General features: G+C 43.9%; 1 protein-coding gene across 1 annotated transcript; it reads right to left on the reverse strand.

Annotated features, from left to right (window-relative positions):
- Positions 1–11631: 11631 nt before the first annotated feature.
- LOC119318451 (ankyrin repeat domain-containing protein 13C-like) lies at positions 11632–15584 on the reverse strand. The gene is made up of 2 exons (XM_037593010.1): positions 13939–15584; positions 11632–12328 (listed from the first exon to the last, which is right to left on the reverse strand). Exons 1-2 carry the CDS (start codon positions 15433–15435, stop codon positions 11933–11935), a joined length of 1893 nt encoding a protein of 630 aa, XP_037448907.1. The 5' UTR covers positions 15436–15584; the 3' UTR covers positions 11632–11932.
- Positions 15585–15610: the final 26 nt, after the last annotated feature.

The following is a 15610-nucleotide window of genomic DNA, read 5'->3' on the forward strand; positions in this document are numbered from 1 at the left end:
TACCTACTCGAGGACGAGCAGGAATTAAGCTTGGGGATGCTTGATACGTCTTTAACGTATCTATAATTTTTGATTGTTCCATGTTATTATATTATCCATCTACGATGTTTTATATGCATTTATATGGTATTTTATATGATTTTTGGGACTAACCTATTAACCTAGAGCCCAGTGCCAGTTTCTATTTTTTCTTGTTTTTGAGTTTTACAGAAAAGGAATACCAAACGGAGTCCAATTGATGTGCCAATTTTTGATGATTTTTATGGACCAAAAGAAGCCCTCGAAGTAAAAGAGTTGGGCCAGAAGTGTCCCGGGCCGTCCACGAGGGTGGGGGCGCACCCTACCCACCCACCCCCCCCCCCCGGCGCGTCGCCCTATCTCCTGGACGAATCGGGGACCCCCTGACTTGTTCCCGACGCCAAAAATTCCTATAAATATAGAAACCTCCAGAAAATAATCTAGATCGGGAGTTCCGCCGCCGCAAGCCTCTGTAGCCACCAAAAACCAATCGGGACCCTGTTCCAGCACCCTGCCGGAGGGGGGATCCCTCACTAGTGGCCATCTTCATCATCCCAGCGCTCTCCATGACGAGGAGGGAGTAGTTCACCCTCGGGGCTGAGGGTATGTACCAGTAGCTATGTGTTTGATCTCTCTCTCTCGTGTTCTTGATTCGGCACGATCTTGATGTATCGCGAGCTTTGCTATTATAGTTGGATCTTATGATGTTTCTGCCCCTCTACTCTCTTGTAATGGATTGAGTTTTCCCTTTGAAGTTATCTTGTCAGATTGAGTCTTTAAGGATTTGAGAACACTTGATGTATGTCTTGCATGTGCTTATCTGTGGTGACAATGGGATATTCACGTGATCCACTTGATGTATGTTTTGGTGATCAACTTGCGAGTTCCGTGACCTCGTGAACTTATGCATAGGGGTTGAGATTGTGTGATGCATATCGTATAATCATACCCACGGATACTTGAGGTGACATTGGAGTATCTAGGTGACATTAGGGTTTTGGTTGATTTGTGTCTTAAGGTGTTATTCTAGTACAAACTCTAGGATAGATTGAACGGAAAGAATAGCTTTGTGTTATTTTACTACGGACTCTTGAATAGATCGATCAGAAAGAATAACTTTGAGGTGGTTTCATACCCTACAATAATCTCTTCATTTGTTCTCTGCTATTACTGACTTTGGAGTGACTCTTTGTTGCATGTTGAGGGATAGTTATATGATCCAATTATGTTATCCTTGTTGAGAGAACTTGCACTAGTGAAAGTATGAACCCTAGGCCTTGTTTAAACGCATTGCAATATCGTTTTTTCTCATTTTTATCATTAGCTACCTTGTTGTTTTTATATTTTCAGATTACAAAAACCTATATCTACCATCCATATTGCACTTGTATCACCATCTCTTCGCCGAACTAGTGCACCTAAATTGTATTGGGTGTGTTGGGGACACAAGAGACTCTTTGTTATTTGGTTGCAGGGTTGTTTGAGAGAGACCATCTTCATCCTACGCCTCCCACAGATTGATAAACCTTAGGTCATCTACTTGAGGGAAATTTGCTATTGTCCTACAAAACTCTGCACTTGGAGGTCCAACAACATCTACAAGAATAAGGTTGTGTAGTAGACATCAATTACTGTACCACTCTGGTGCGGAACGTGCTCTGGTTGACCTACGAGATTCGGTAGTAACTTGATCTAAAGTTTTTCAAGCTTCCTCTCTAGTTGGTGTAGGCATCACTGGAATTGATTTCTGTGATGAACTACTTTCCAATTTGAAAGAAGGTACAATTACCTCATCAAGTTTCACTTTCCTCCCACTCACTTCTTTCAAGAGAAACTCCTTCTCTAGAAAGGATCCATTCTTAGTAACAAAGATCTTGCCTTCGGATCTGTGATAGAAGGTATACCCAATAGTTTCTTTTGGGTATCCTATGAAGACGCACTTCTCCGATTTGGGTTCGAGCTTATCAGGCTGAAGCTTTTTCACATAAACATCGCAACCCCAAACTTTAAGAAACGACAGCTTAGGTTTCTTGCCAAACCATAGTTTATACGGTGTCGCCTCAACAGATTTAGATGGTGCCCTCTTTAACGTGAATGAAGTTGTCTTTAATGCATAACCCCAAAATGATAGTGGTAAATTGGTAAGAGTCATCATAGATCGCACCATATCTAATAGAATACGGTTACGACGTTCAGACACACCATTACGCTGTGGTGTTCCAGGTGGCGTGAGTTGTGAAACTATTCCATATTGTTTTAAATGAAGGCCAAACTCGTAACTCAAATATTTTCCTTCACGGTCAGATCGTAGAAACTTTATTTTCTTGTTATGATGATTCTCTTCTTCACTCTGAAATTCTTTGAACTTTTCATGTTTCAGACTTGTGTTTCATTAAGTAGATATACCCATATCTGCTCAAATCATCTGTGAAGGTTAGAAAATAATGATACCCGCCACGAGCCTCAACATTCATGGGACCATATACATCGGTATGTATTATTTCCAGTAAGTCAGTGGCTCGCTCCATTGTTCCGGAGAACGGTGTCTTAGTCATCTTGCCCATGAGGCATGGTTCACAAGTATCAAATGATTCATAATCAAGTGATTCCAAAAATCCATCCGCATGGAGTTTCTTCATGCGCTTTACACCAATATGACCTAAACGGCAATGCCACAAGTATGTTGCACTATTATTATCAACTTTGCATCTTTCGGCATCAATATTATGAATATGTGTATCACTACGATCGAGATTCAATAAACCATTTATATTAAGTGTATGACCATAGAAGGTTTTATTCATGTAAACAGAATAACAATTATTCTTTGACTTAAATGAATAACCGTATTGCAATAAATATGATCCAATCATATTCATGCTCAACGCAAACTCCAAATAACATTTATTTTAGGTTCAACACTAATCCCGGAGGTAAAAGGAGTGTGTGATGGTGATTTTATCAACCTTGGGATCATTTCCAACATACATCGTCACCTTGACCTTAACTAGTCTCTGTTCATTTTGCAACTCCTGTTTCGTGTTACTAATCTTACCATTTGAACCGGTATCAAATACCCTGGGGTTACTATGAACACTATTAAAGTACACATCAATAACATGTATATCAAATATACTTTTGTTTCACTTTGCCATCCTTCTTATCCGCCAAGTATTTAGAGTAGTTCCGCTTCCAGTGACCATTCCCTTTGCAGTAGAAGCACTCAGTTTTAGGCTTAGGTCTAGCTTTGGGCTTCTTCATGGGAGTGGCAACTTGCTTGCCATTCTTCTTGAAGTTCCCTTTCTTTCCCTTGATCTTTTACTTGAAACTAGTGGTCTTGTCAATCATCAACACTTGATGCTTTTTCTTGATTTCTACCTTTGCCAATTTCATCATCGCGAAGAGCTTGGGAATCGTTTCTGTTATCCCTTGCATATTATAGTTCATCACGAAGTTCTAGTAACTTGGTGATAGTGACTAGAAAACTATGTCAGTCACTATCTTATCTAGAAGATTAACTCCCACTTGATTCAAGTGACTATAGTACTTAGATATTCTGAGCACATGCTCACTAGATGAGCTATTTTCCTCCATCTTGTAGGCAAAGTACTTGTCAGAGGTCTCATACCTCTTAACACAGGCATGAGTCTGAAATACCAATTTCAGCTCTTGGAACATCTCATATGCTCCATGGCGTTCAAAACGTTTTTGAAGTCTCGGTTTTAAGCCATAAAGTATGACGCACTAAACTATCAAGTAGTCATCATACCGAGCTTGTCAAACGTTCATAACGTCTGCATCAGCTCCTGCAACAGGTCTGTCACCTAGCGGTGCATCAAGGACATAATTCTTCTGTGCAACAATGAGGATAATTCTTAGATCACGGACCTAGTCCGCATTATTGCTACTATCATCATTCAACTTAGTTTTCTCTAGGAACATATCAAAAATAAAACAGGGGAGCTATACGCGAGCTATTGATCTACAACATAGATATGCAAATACTATAAGGACTAAGTTCATGATAAATTAAGTTCAATTAATCATATTATTTAAGAACTCCCACTTAGATAGACATCTCTCGAGTCATCTAAATGATTACGTGATCCAAATCAACTAAACCATGTCTGATCATCACGTGAGAGGAGTTGTCTTCAATGGTGAACATCTCTATGTTCATCATATCTACTATATGATTCACGTTCGACCTTTCAGTCTCCAGTGTTCAGAGGCCATGTCTGTACATGCTAGGCTCGTCAAGTTTACCCTGAGTATTCCACACGTGCAAAATTGCCTTGCACCTGTTGTATGTGAACGTAGAGCTTATCACACCCGATCATCACGTGGTGTCTCAGCACGACGAACTGTCGCAACGGTGCCTACTCAGGGAGACACTTATACCTTGAAATTTTAATGCGAGATCATCTTATAATGCTACCGCCGTACTAAGCAAAATAAGATGCATAAAAGATAAACATCACATGCAATCAAAATATGTGACATGATATGGTCATCATCATCTTGTACCTTTGATCTCCATCTCCAAAGCACCGTCATGATTTCCATCGTCATTGGCTTGACACCTTGATCTCCATCGTAGCGTCGTTGTCGTCTCGCCAACTATTGTTTCTACAACTATTGCTAATGCATAGAGATAAAGTAAAGCAATTACCTTGCGATTGCATTTCATAAAATAAAGCGACAACCATAAGGCTCCTGTCAGTTGCCGATAACTTTTACAAAACATGATCATCTCATACAATAACGTATAATACATCATGGCTTGACCATATCACATCACAACATGCCCTGCAAAAACAAGTTAGACGTTCTCTACTTTGTTGTTGCAAGTTTTACGTGGCTACTATGGGCTTCTAGTAAGAACCGTTCTTACCTACGCATCAAATCCACAACGATTTTTCGTCAAGTGTGTTGTTTTAACCTTCAACAAGGACCGGTCGTAGTCAAACTCGATTCAACTAAAGTTGGAGCAACAGACACCCACCGGCCACCTTTATGCAAAACAAGTTGCATGTCTGTCGGTGGAACCGGTCTCATGAACGTGGTCATGTAAGGTTGGTCCGGGCCGCTTCATCCAACAATGCCGCCGAATCAAAGTAAGACGTTGGTGGTAAGCAGTATGACTATGATCGCCCACAAATCTTTGTGTTCTACTCATGCATATCATCTACGCATAGACCTGGCTCGGATGCCACTGTTGGGGAACATAGCATGCAATTTCAAAAAAATCCTACTATCACGCAAGATCTATTTAGGAGATGCCTAGCAACGAGAGGGGGAGAGTGTGTCCACGTACCCTCGTAGACCAAAAGCGGAAGTGTTAGATTAATTTGGTTGATGTAGTCGAACGTCTTCGTGATCCAATCGATCAAGTACTGAATGTACGGCACCTCCGAGTTCATCACACGTTCAGCTCGATGACGTCCCTCGAACTCTTGATCCAGCAGAGGGTTGAGGGAGAGTTTCGTCAGCACGACGGCGTGGTGACGGTGATGGTGATGTGATCCGCGCAGGGCTTCACCCAAGCACTACGTGAATATGACCGTAGGAGTAAACAGTGGAGAGAGACGCCTCACATGGCTTGGAACAATTGGTGTGTCTACAAGGGGTGCCCTGCCCACGTATATAAAGGAGGGAGAGGAGGAGACCTGCCACCAGGGGGCACGCCAAGAGGGGGGAGTCCTACTAGGACTCTAGTCCTAGTAGGATTCGCCCCCCCCCCCACTTTTTCCTTCTCATGGAGGGGGAAAGAGGGAAGGAGAGGGAGAGAGGGAAAGTAAAGGGGGGCCGCGCCCCCTTCCCCTTGTCCAGTTCGGATAGCCCATGGGGGGCGCCACCCCTTATGGGCTCCCTTCTCTTTCCCCTATGGCCCATGATGGCCCATTACTTCCCCGGGGGGTTCCGGTAACCCCTCGGTGCTCCCATAAATATCTGAAACGTCCTGAAACCATTTCGGTGTCCAAATACTATCGTCCAATATATCAATCTTTACCTCTTGACCATTTTCGGACTCCTCGTCATGTTCGTGATCTCATCCGGGACTCCAACAATATTTGGTCACCAAAACACATAACTCATAATACAAATCGTCATCAAACGTTAAGCATGCAGACCCTACGGGTTCGAGAACTATGTAGGCATGACCGAGACACATCTCCGGTCAATAACCAATAGCAGAACCTGGATGCTCATATTGGTTCCAACATATTCTACGAAGATCTTTATCGGTCAAAACCGTAATGACAACATACATAATTCCCTTTGTCATCGGTATGTTACTTGCCCGATATTCGATCGTCGGTATCTTCATACCTAGTTCAATCTCGTTATTGGCAAGTCTCTTTACTCGTTCTGTAATACATCATCCCGCAACTAACTCATTAGTCGTATGCTTGCAAGGCTTATTATGATGTGCATTACCGAGAGGGCCCAGAGATACCTCGCCGATACTCGGAGTGACAAATCATAATCTCGATCTATGCCAACCCAACAAACACCTTCGGAGATACCTGTAGAGCATCTTTATGATCACCCAGTTACGTTGTGACGTTTGATAGCACACAAGGTATTCCTCCGGTATCCGGGAGTTGCATAATCTCATAGTCGAAGGAATATGTATTTGACATGAAGAAAGCAATAGCAATAAAACTGAACGATCAACATGCTGAGCTAACGGATGGGTCTTGTCCATCACATCATTCTCCTAATGATGTGATCCCGTTCATCAAATGACAACACATGTCTATGGTTAGGAAACTTAACCATCTTTGATTAACGAGCTAGTCTAGTAGAGGCTTACTAGGGACACGGTGTCTATGTATCCACACATGTATCAAGTTTCCGGTTAATACAATTCTAACATGAATAATAAACATTTATCATGATATAAGGAAATATAAAATAACAACTTTATTATTGCCTATAGGGCATATTTCCTTCAACACCATCCAAGAGGCTCTGTCGAATTATTGCGACCACTTGATTCAACTCATCGGACTGTAGCCTAGTAGTGCGCAAATCACCGAGCAAGCAAGTTGTTAATATGTGTACATCATTTTGGCCGGATATGCATTATTGTGTAGATTGCTTTCTGAATATGCATTTTTTTTTGTAGTCGGATATGCATTGTTGTGTAGATCACTTACCGCATATGAATTGTTGTGTAGATCGCTAGCTGGATATGAATTGTTTTGTTGATAATTTGTATCTGGATATCTATGCATAGTTTTCTAGCCGGAATGCATTGTTGATTGATACGGCCATTTTGCATCATGTTTTCTTATTGTTACTTTTATTGTTTAAAAGTTATATTTCACTTTTTTGATGCAATTCTAATGTATTTTCTCTCTTAAAATGCAAGACACGCCAAAAGAGGGAGATTGTCGACAGCTAAGATTCTGGCCTGAAAATGGTACAACAGAGATAACTATTCTTCGGAGCTCCAAATGACCTACAAAGTTATAGAAAATTATTTCTGAATATATAAAAAATATTGGAAGAAAGAAGTACAAGATATAAACCTCGGTAGGGCCACAAGGCAGGGGGTGCACCCTACCCTCCCCCCCCCCCCGGTGCCTTATGGGCCCCATGGAGATCAACCGATGCCCATCTTCTCCTATATGAAGTCATTTACCCTAGAAAAAAATAAAGAGAGGACTTTCGGGACGAGCCGCCGCCGTCTCGAGGCGGAATCTGGGTAGAAGCACTTTTGCTCCTGCCAATGAAACTTCCCTCCGGGAGGGGGAAATTGAAGCTATCATCATCACCAATGCTCCTCTCATCATGGGGGACTCGTCTGCATCAACATCTTCACCAGCACCATCTCATCTCCAGCCCTAGTTTATCTTTTGTGTTCAATCTTCGTATTAAACCTCATATTGGTACCTAGGGGTGCTAGTAGGGTTGATAACATCTTATAGTTGATGCTAGTTGGTTTACTTTATGGAAGATTATATGTTCAGGTTGTTAATTACATATTTATCTTCTCTGATCATAAACATAATCATGCTTTGTGAGTAGTTCCGTTTGTTCTTGAGGACATGGGAAAATCCTGTTATAAGTAATTTGAAGTTGGTATTCGTTCAATGTTTTGATGATATGTTATGTTCTTTTTCCTCTACTGATGTCTTGTGAAGGTCGACTACATGACACTTCATCATGTTTGAGCCTAGGGGGATGCATTGTGGGATTAGTTTCTAGATGTTGGGTTGCGGGAGTGACGGAAACATTAGCCCCAGATTATGAGCTGTTCCATAAGGAGGTTGTTTTGGATCCTTTTGTTTAATGTTATAGTTAGATTTATCCTAATTCTTCTCTTATATTTGCGGATGCTTGCATGGACAGGGTAATCATAAGTAGGTTGTTTGTTTAAGAACAACACCTTACCTCCGGTCCACCCACATAACAACTTACGAAAATAATGAACGTGAATCAATGAAACATGATGAAAGTAACTAGATGAATTCCCGTGTGTCCTCGAGAACGCTTTAGTCACTATAAGAAGTACTTCCGGCTTGTCCTTAGCAATATTTTTGATTGGGCCACCTTGCTACTTTGGTTACTTGTTACTTGCTACTACTTGTTTTGTTATCGAACTATTTGTCACAATTATCTTACAACACTTGCAGAGAATACCTTACTGAAAATCGCTTATTAATTTCTTCTGCTCCTCGTTGGATTCGACATTCTTGCTTATCGGAAGGACTATGATTGATCTTCTATACTTGTGGGTCATCATTGACAATGTTTTATTTTGTAGCCTTCTCGTGCGGGTACTGTGTTCAAGAAGTTGGAGAAGAAGAACTTTACTTTCATACATTGTTGGTTGAAGTTGCAAGGATGATCCAAATGGATTCTATGCATTGCCAAGAGCGCCGCCCGTGCAAACAGGAAGAAACCAGTGATCCAACCAACCCAACAAAAGAACCGCCCAAGAAAGTTAGAAGAGGGTTCCGGGGAAAGAAGTGGGAGAATGAGATGACAAAGCGAAAAGGTGCGGCAGCAAAGATGACAAAGAGATTCAAAGACATCTTGACGAAGAAAGATGAGGCATACGTCAAGCGCTCGGACATCAATGGGGAAAAGGAGTGGTTTAACTTTGATGGAGACGACCGAGAAGAAGCTTAAGCTCGAAGAGAAGTAGACCATGCTTAAAGAGAAGAAGGTGAGCAACGAAGGACGCGAAGATGTTGACCTTGAAAGACGACGTAAGAACGATCATGCAAGCCGTCCGTTACAAGATGTTGCAACAGCTGAAGGATGAGCTGGAGAGGACGGAGAAGGAGGCGGCCTACACGGTGGTGATGACATATTGGTGTGAAGGCTCGGATTGCCGGTCTGGCAAGGCAGAAAATATTTTTTTTAACGAACTACCGACTGATATTTTTTTTGTACCTAGATTACGGGTCGGTGTTGGAGATAGCCTAAAAGACTTGGGAGAGTTTTCGTTTAAAAGGAGAGCCGCGTGAGCGTGTACGAGGGCTCTTTTTTTAAAAAAAACGTATACGAGGACTCTTTTTTTTTTTTGAAAACCGTGTACGAGGACATTGGAGCAAAGTGCGAACGTCAGTGCGGCCTGATGGTGTGGCTGTAGACCCGGCTGATATAATAGCCTCGTATCAGCCGGATGACGCGTAGTGTAGGCCAAATCATTTGCACGCACTGCTTTGCTGCGGTCGCTAGAAGCAGTGATCCGTTCTATTTAGAGGTAGTAATATCACCGGGAGTTATAAAACTTGCGCTCAATGTTTAGTTTGATGCTAAAACTTCAACAATACGGATTTATAGTCACATAATTTGTCCATGCGTGCATATACGGTGCTTCCTCTCGTATCCAGCCACATGGCCAGTCCACATGGCGTGCCAGCCCGGTGGAGGCCCACTTATCAGTGGTTGGGAATGCACAAGGCACTAGGTGACCATAGCATGCTGGATTTTTTATAGAGACTCCCTCACAATTTATTTAATGCGCACAAAGCCCCCAAATATAATGAAAAAAGATGGCACACATGGGGTTCAAACACGGGACCTGTCAATAAAATAGTCCGCCATACATCATTCCATCAGTGCCGATTGACGTTCAACATGATCAACTAAAATTCGTTTAATCACAAACAGAAGCCCCAACGTGAATTGAGTGACAAAAAAGGGTGGCCTAACAGATTCGATCTCTCAACCTCAAGCGTGGATACACTGCAGCGCTACACTAAGTACCAACCAGTGCCTGTAAAGAGAGAAGCCCGATTTTATATATTGTCCACGACCACTACTCGTATTCAGGTTCTTTTTCTCTCAGACCGAATTTTCGACAACCGATCAGTCCCTAGAAAATTTGGCGGTCCCCGGAAAAAATGTTGTCGCACGAAATTTTGAATTTAAACGACAAAAACTATGTCAAATATAATAACTTTTGTGTGCATACAATATCATAATGACATAGTTAGCTTAGTGGCAGGGGCCGCGATTCTATTCCTTGTATTGTGAAATATATTTTTCTTTATTCATGCTCATTTATAAAAATGGTCTCGAACTGTAACAATGAATTGAACATGCAAACTTCTATATAAGAGAGGAGTTGAGCTGACCACTATAACAGGCATCACTTTTTTTTTTGCTAAATTAAATATATTTAGACGATAAAAAGATTTGAATTCAAAATTCATTTCAAAATTTGGTAGATAAAAACTGGAGTGGCCAAGATATTTTGAAACCCGGATTTTTCCAACCCTCTCGAAAAAAATGGAATAAAAAATTCTCGCTCATGACAAAGTTCTATACGGTATGAATTAAACATTATACATTTTGAAACAGTTTTCTTAATTGCTTTTTGGTGAAAAAAGGCGAGATTTTCCGGTATCCAGTTTTTACTAGCCGAACCTAGGAAAAACGGAATCTAAGAACTGCGTCTAATATAAAATCAGGTTTACCTCTTTACAGTAAGGAATATGTAGTTCACCCGCAAAAAAAAAGGAATATGTAGTTGGTGTAGTGGTTTGCTTGTGCATGGATGTACCCGAGGTGTATGGAGTTCAAATCTCTGCGCGTGTACTTTTTATTTTCATTTTTCACACCACCTCATGCTGACAAGTGGGACACACAGAGGGATTATGCTCAATTAAATTAATTAAATACAGAGCAAGGGTGCTTCTGCAAAGAAAAAATGCGGCGAGCTGTTTCAGTCACTAAAAATGGGCTGGGGTGCCATGTAAGCGCGGGATACGTCTGAATATGACCAAAGTGACCGTATTTGCACAAGAACGCAAGTTGGATGACCACAAATCCGTATTTTTAAAGTTTTAGCATCAAACTGAACATCGAACACGAGTTCTATGACTCCCAATGATATTACCTCTTCTATTTATGTTATGCTGTAATAATTTTACTTAAGCTACATCCAACTTGATGTAGACGTAGAGGAGTCAACAGAGTTGGCGAAAACAATACGGCGCAGGAGAAACGAAGATACATCCAACTTGAAGAAATAAGCATGAGTATGATGCTTCCCTGTTGCAAGAAAAAAGTGACCGCATATTCCAAGTATTCATACAGCGGGAGGGGGGAACACTACAGCCCCCTCCACCTGTCAAACACATCTTTTAAACAACAACAACAAACAAGGCCGTATCATCATCATCATCATCATTCATCATCAAACATACATCCAACATGAAGAAAAAGCGGCGGCGGGGGACAAAAAAGAAAAGAATCGAATTACAGACTAGCAGCAGGGTATAAAAATCCATCCTGTACTTTCCTCGGGGTACCGAGCCGCGGCGTTGTCTCGGACGACATCGTCCGTCTGCGCCCGGCGGGCTGCTGCCCCGCCCGTCGGCACCTAAATAAACATCTTTATGGACGGACGCAGGGGGCAACCTTACTATGATGTAACAATGTTTTACTCGAAGCCGTCCATCATAGGGTGCTGGCCCCCTTCCGAGGAGGTGCTTTTCGACGACTGTTTCCGGGCTGTGCCACGCCTGCTCTTGGCTTTCTTTGCCTTCATCCTACGTTTCTTCTCGGTGGCGTCGACCCAGGTGTATTCGGAAGGTATGTGGAACGGGTCGACCTCATCTTTCCAGCTCTTGCTATCCCCACTGTCGCTAGACTGCGCACCACGGCCCCCTCTGACCCATGAGTACCATGACGCAGATCCTTCCGAATCTTTGGACTTGGCGTCCTGGAACTGCGTGGGGCTCGTTGGTGGGGTGGCGAACTCATCTAGAGGCTGTAGTTCCTCAAACTTTGTGAATGTCACAATGACCCGTATTGTTGGGACAATAGGGATAGCAATCTGAAAAGTCACAGGACACATGGTTAGAGATTACTACTTCAAGGTATAGCCAAACAATGCAGAGTCTATCATACATGCACATTCCCTCCCCTATTTTGGTATTCAGAATAAAAACACCCAGAGTGACCCTTAAGTAGAAAATATAAAACAGCAATTTGTGCTGTACATATAAGAGTTCCACAAAAAGATTACCAAATACGGCATCAGACAAGAGCAAATGGGATCAAAATACTCCAATTCATGTAGTTAGGGAAATGAAACTCAGCCTGAGACAAAAGGCCAGGCTAAAAATGTATCTTGAAATAAACCAATGGTCTATACCATTGTTGTTTTCAGCATTCAAGTTCTGCCTTGTACAGATAGTAGTTAGCTGTTGCCTCAAGTAGCTGTTGCCTTGTTCAGCTAGTAATTAGCTGTTGCCTTGTTCAGATAGTAATTAGCTGTTGCCTTGTTCAGATAGCAATCAGCTGTTTTTGGCATTCAAATACTGCCATGTTCCCCGCAAAAAAAAAGGTACTGCCTTGTTCAGATAGTAGTTAGCTGTTACCTCAAGTAGCAAGCAGTACTGGTGTTATTTTGATACTAAGATAGGATCAGCCTTTAAATTATATATACTAAAAGTAGTCGGATTGAAACACAAACCTCTAGTATTGGCACAATATTAATTCAGCTCTAACCCTCTAACGAGAACCAACACCCAACAAAATTCAAGTTCAGCAAACTATGCCCATTAATTCCATGAGTGGTAATCCAATATATGCAAGTTCTGGAAACTCAACAGGAATGTGAAGACATGATTTAACTGACTGACTGTTGGAGCAACAACACACTAGGCATTGTCAAAAGATTTAAAGTTGATTTAAGACAACAGAAAAGATGTGCGGAAAAAAAACTCATACTAGGTTCTAGTATGAGGCAATAATGTTCTATATCAGCAGGTAATTGCATGCAGTAAAAAAAAAGAAAAACATCATCATGTATCTAAATCCTAGAAAGAGTCTACCATATGTTGCATGTTATAAGCTGTGTCTGTCGTTTTGGCCCAAATATAAAATCCCTTATCTGACTCCAGTAACTTCAAAGAAAAGGTTTGCTTATATTTAATTATTTGTTGTTTTTGTGAAAGTAAAGACAATACTGTACAAGGATAATCATATTTTCTAGCAAAGCAGGGGGATGGTGAAGACCGCATCTCATGATTGTGTCCTTGTTAGTGCAAGATATAGGATTCAGTGTTTCGATAGCTTGGGTGCGAGCTGCCCTTATAACATTTCGAGTCCCCTTAAAGTAAGTGTGCATTGCAATTGCCTTAGTTCAGATATTCAGATCAGAGCCAGGAACAACAAAAGATAAAAATTCACAGTAGAGGTCCAAACAACACTATATGTGAATGATCACAGATATCCCAGCAAGGGAAAACGAATACAACATAGCATGGTGGTCAGGCTGGTAACAGATATCCCACAGTAACGGTTGCATAGCACCCAGACCGTTGAGAAAGAATAAGCATGCAAACTTTGACTTGAGATAAACAGGAAAATGAATCAATCAGAGCTCGTTAAATGACTGGAATAAAACGGGCTAATATAATCATGTTGACAGATGGTTACCTTGACTGGAAATGTGCCTGTAGGCAGCTTGGTTGTCAAGAGTTCCCTAAGCCTTCTAACAGCCTTCACTTTGTTTGCTAGTACATCGAGCAAAGGGATCAGCTCATCCGTCTTCAAAGGGAAATCCGGTGTCAACCACAACACTGGTCTTAACCCCTTCTTGTACTCACTTTCGAGTTTATTAGAATCCCCAGATGAGACACCACCCTTCTTCTTCTTGCCGTTGCCCTTCTCCTTTCCCTTCCCTGCATCACCTGATTCATCCTTGCTCACTGCCTTGGGTGCCTTCTCATCATTCTTGGCACCTTTCTTGCCGTTCCAAAACCACCCCTTCTTGTCTTTCCCGGCACCGTTTGCATCCAAATGATCAGCCCCTTTGTCACCTTCCTCGGCCCTATCGTCGGATTCCTCCTCCTGGTTCCCCCTCAACGCAGAATCAAGCTGCTTCCTCTCCTCGGCAGTCAAGACTTCATCCAACTCGGTTTCAAGCTCTGCGCTCCTCCCATTTTTCTCCTCGCCATCCATCGCAAACAGCTCCTCATCTGTCATTGCCCCAGGGACCCGTCTCGACTTGACGGTCACCAGAACATTCAACATATCGTACACCTTTGCCTTCCACTGCCCCACGGCTTCAGTCCTCTCCTGCCGGCGCCAATTCACGTGCGGCACAAGATCCGCCTGCGTGACGTCTATCCCGGGGCGATACATATTCGTCTTGGACATCAATGCCACCTCATGAGCCACCTCCGACTCCGTAGGCTGCACGCCGGCCCCTTCCAGCGCATCAGTGATCTCCTTATCCTTATGAGACAGCACTATCAGAGAACCCGGCAGCAGCTCCTTACCCCCAGCATCCTCCGGCCGCGCCCCATCGCCCAGGAACAGGAACGTCTGGTCGGAGCGCTGGATGCGGAAGCCGTCAAACCCCGCGAGCGTCATGTCGGCCCGCAGCGCGGCCCCGCGCTTCCAGATGCGGTAGGTGTCGGAGGGCGCGATGCGGCCGATGAAGGGGATGACGGAGGACTCGAAGTGGAAGGAGATCTCCATGTAGAAGTCGCGGATGCGGGAGACGGAGGCGAGCACCCGGGGGAGCCGGCGGCACCACTTGGCCCAGGCGAGCGGCTGGTAATGGCGCGCGATGATGGTGGCGATGGCGTCCTCGCGCGTGCACACGGCCTCCTGCAGCGCCGACCAGCCGTCGGCGTTCTGCAGCGACCAGTCGGCGCCGGCCGACATGAGCAGGTCGGCGGCGATGGGGTCGCGGAGGCGCACGGCGAGGTGCAGAGGGGTCTCCCTCCGCGGCACGTCGCGGCGGTCGATGACGGCCGAGACCGCGTCCGCCACCCGCTCCCCCGCGATCGACTCCGCCTCGGTGGTGACCTCGCCCGCGCGTGGCAGGCGGGGGAGGGCCGCGACGAGGGTTCGCAGCGCCGCGTGGTCCCGCCGGTAGACGGCCAGGTGGGCCGGGCTGTGCGCGTACCTGGCCGCGTCCTCCATGGCTGGCTGGCTGCTGCGGCGGGCGGACCAGCCTCGGTCCCCGTCGGGGCGGTCGGGGATAGGCTGGGCTAGGCGAGGCGGATCTGGCGCGGGGGAGGAGGCATGGGGGGTCGGGCGCTCAGATCTGGCGCCCGCGGCGCGGCGGGGGCCGCGCTCCGGGGCAGCGCCGGCGGCG

This window comes from Triticum dicoccoides, chromosome 6A (genome assembly GCF_002162155.2).
Source record: "Triticum dicoccoides isolate Atlit2015 ecotype Zavitan chromosome 6A, WEW_v2.0, whole genome shotgun sequence".
NCBI classification, from domain to species: domain Eukaryota; kingdom Viridiplantae; phylum Streptophyta; class Magnoliopsida; order Poales; family Poaceae; genus Triticum; species Triticum dicoccoides.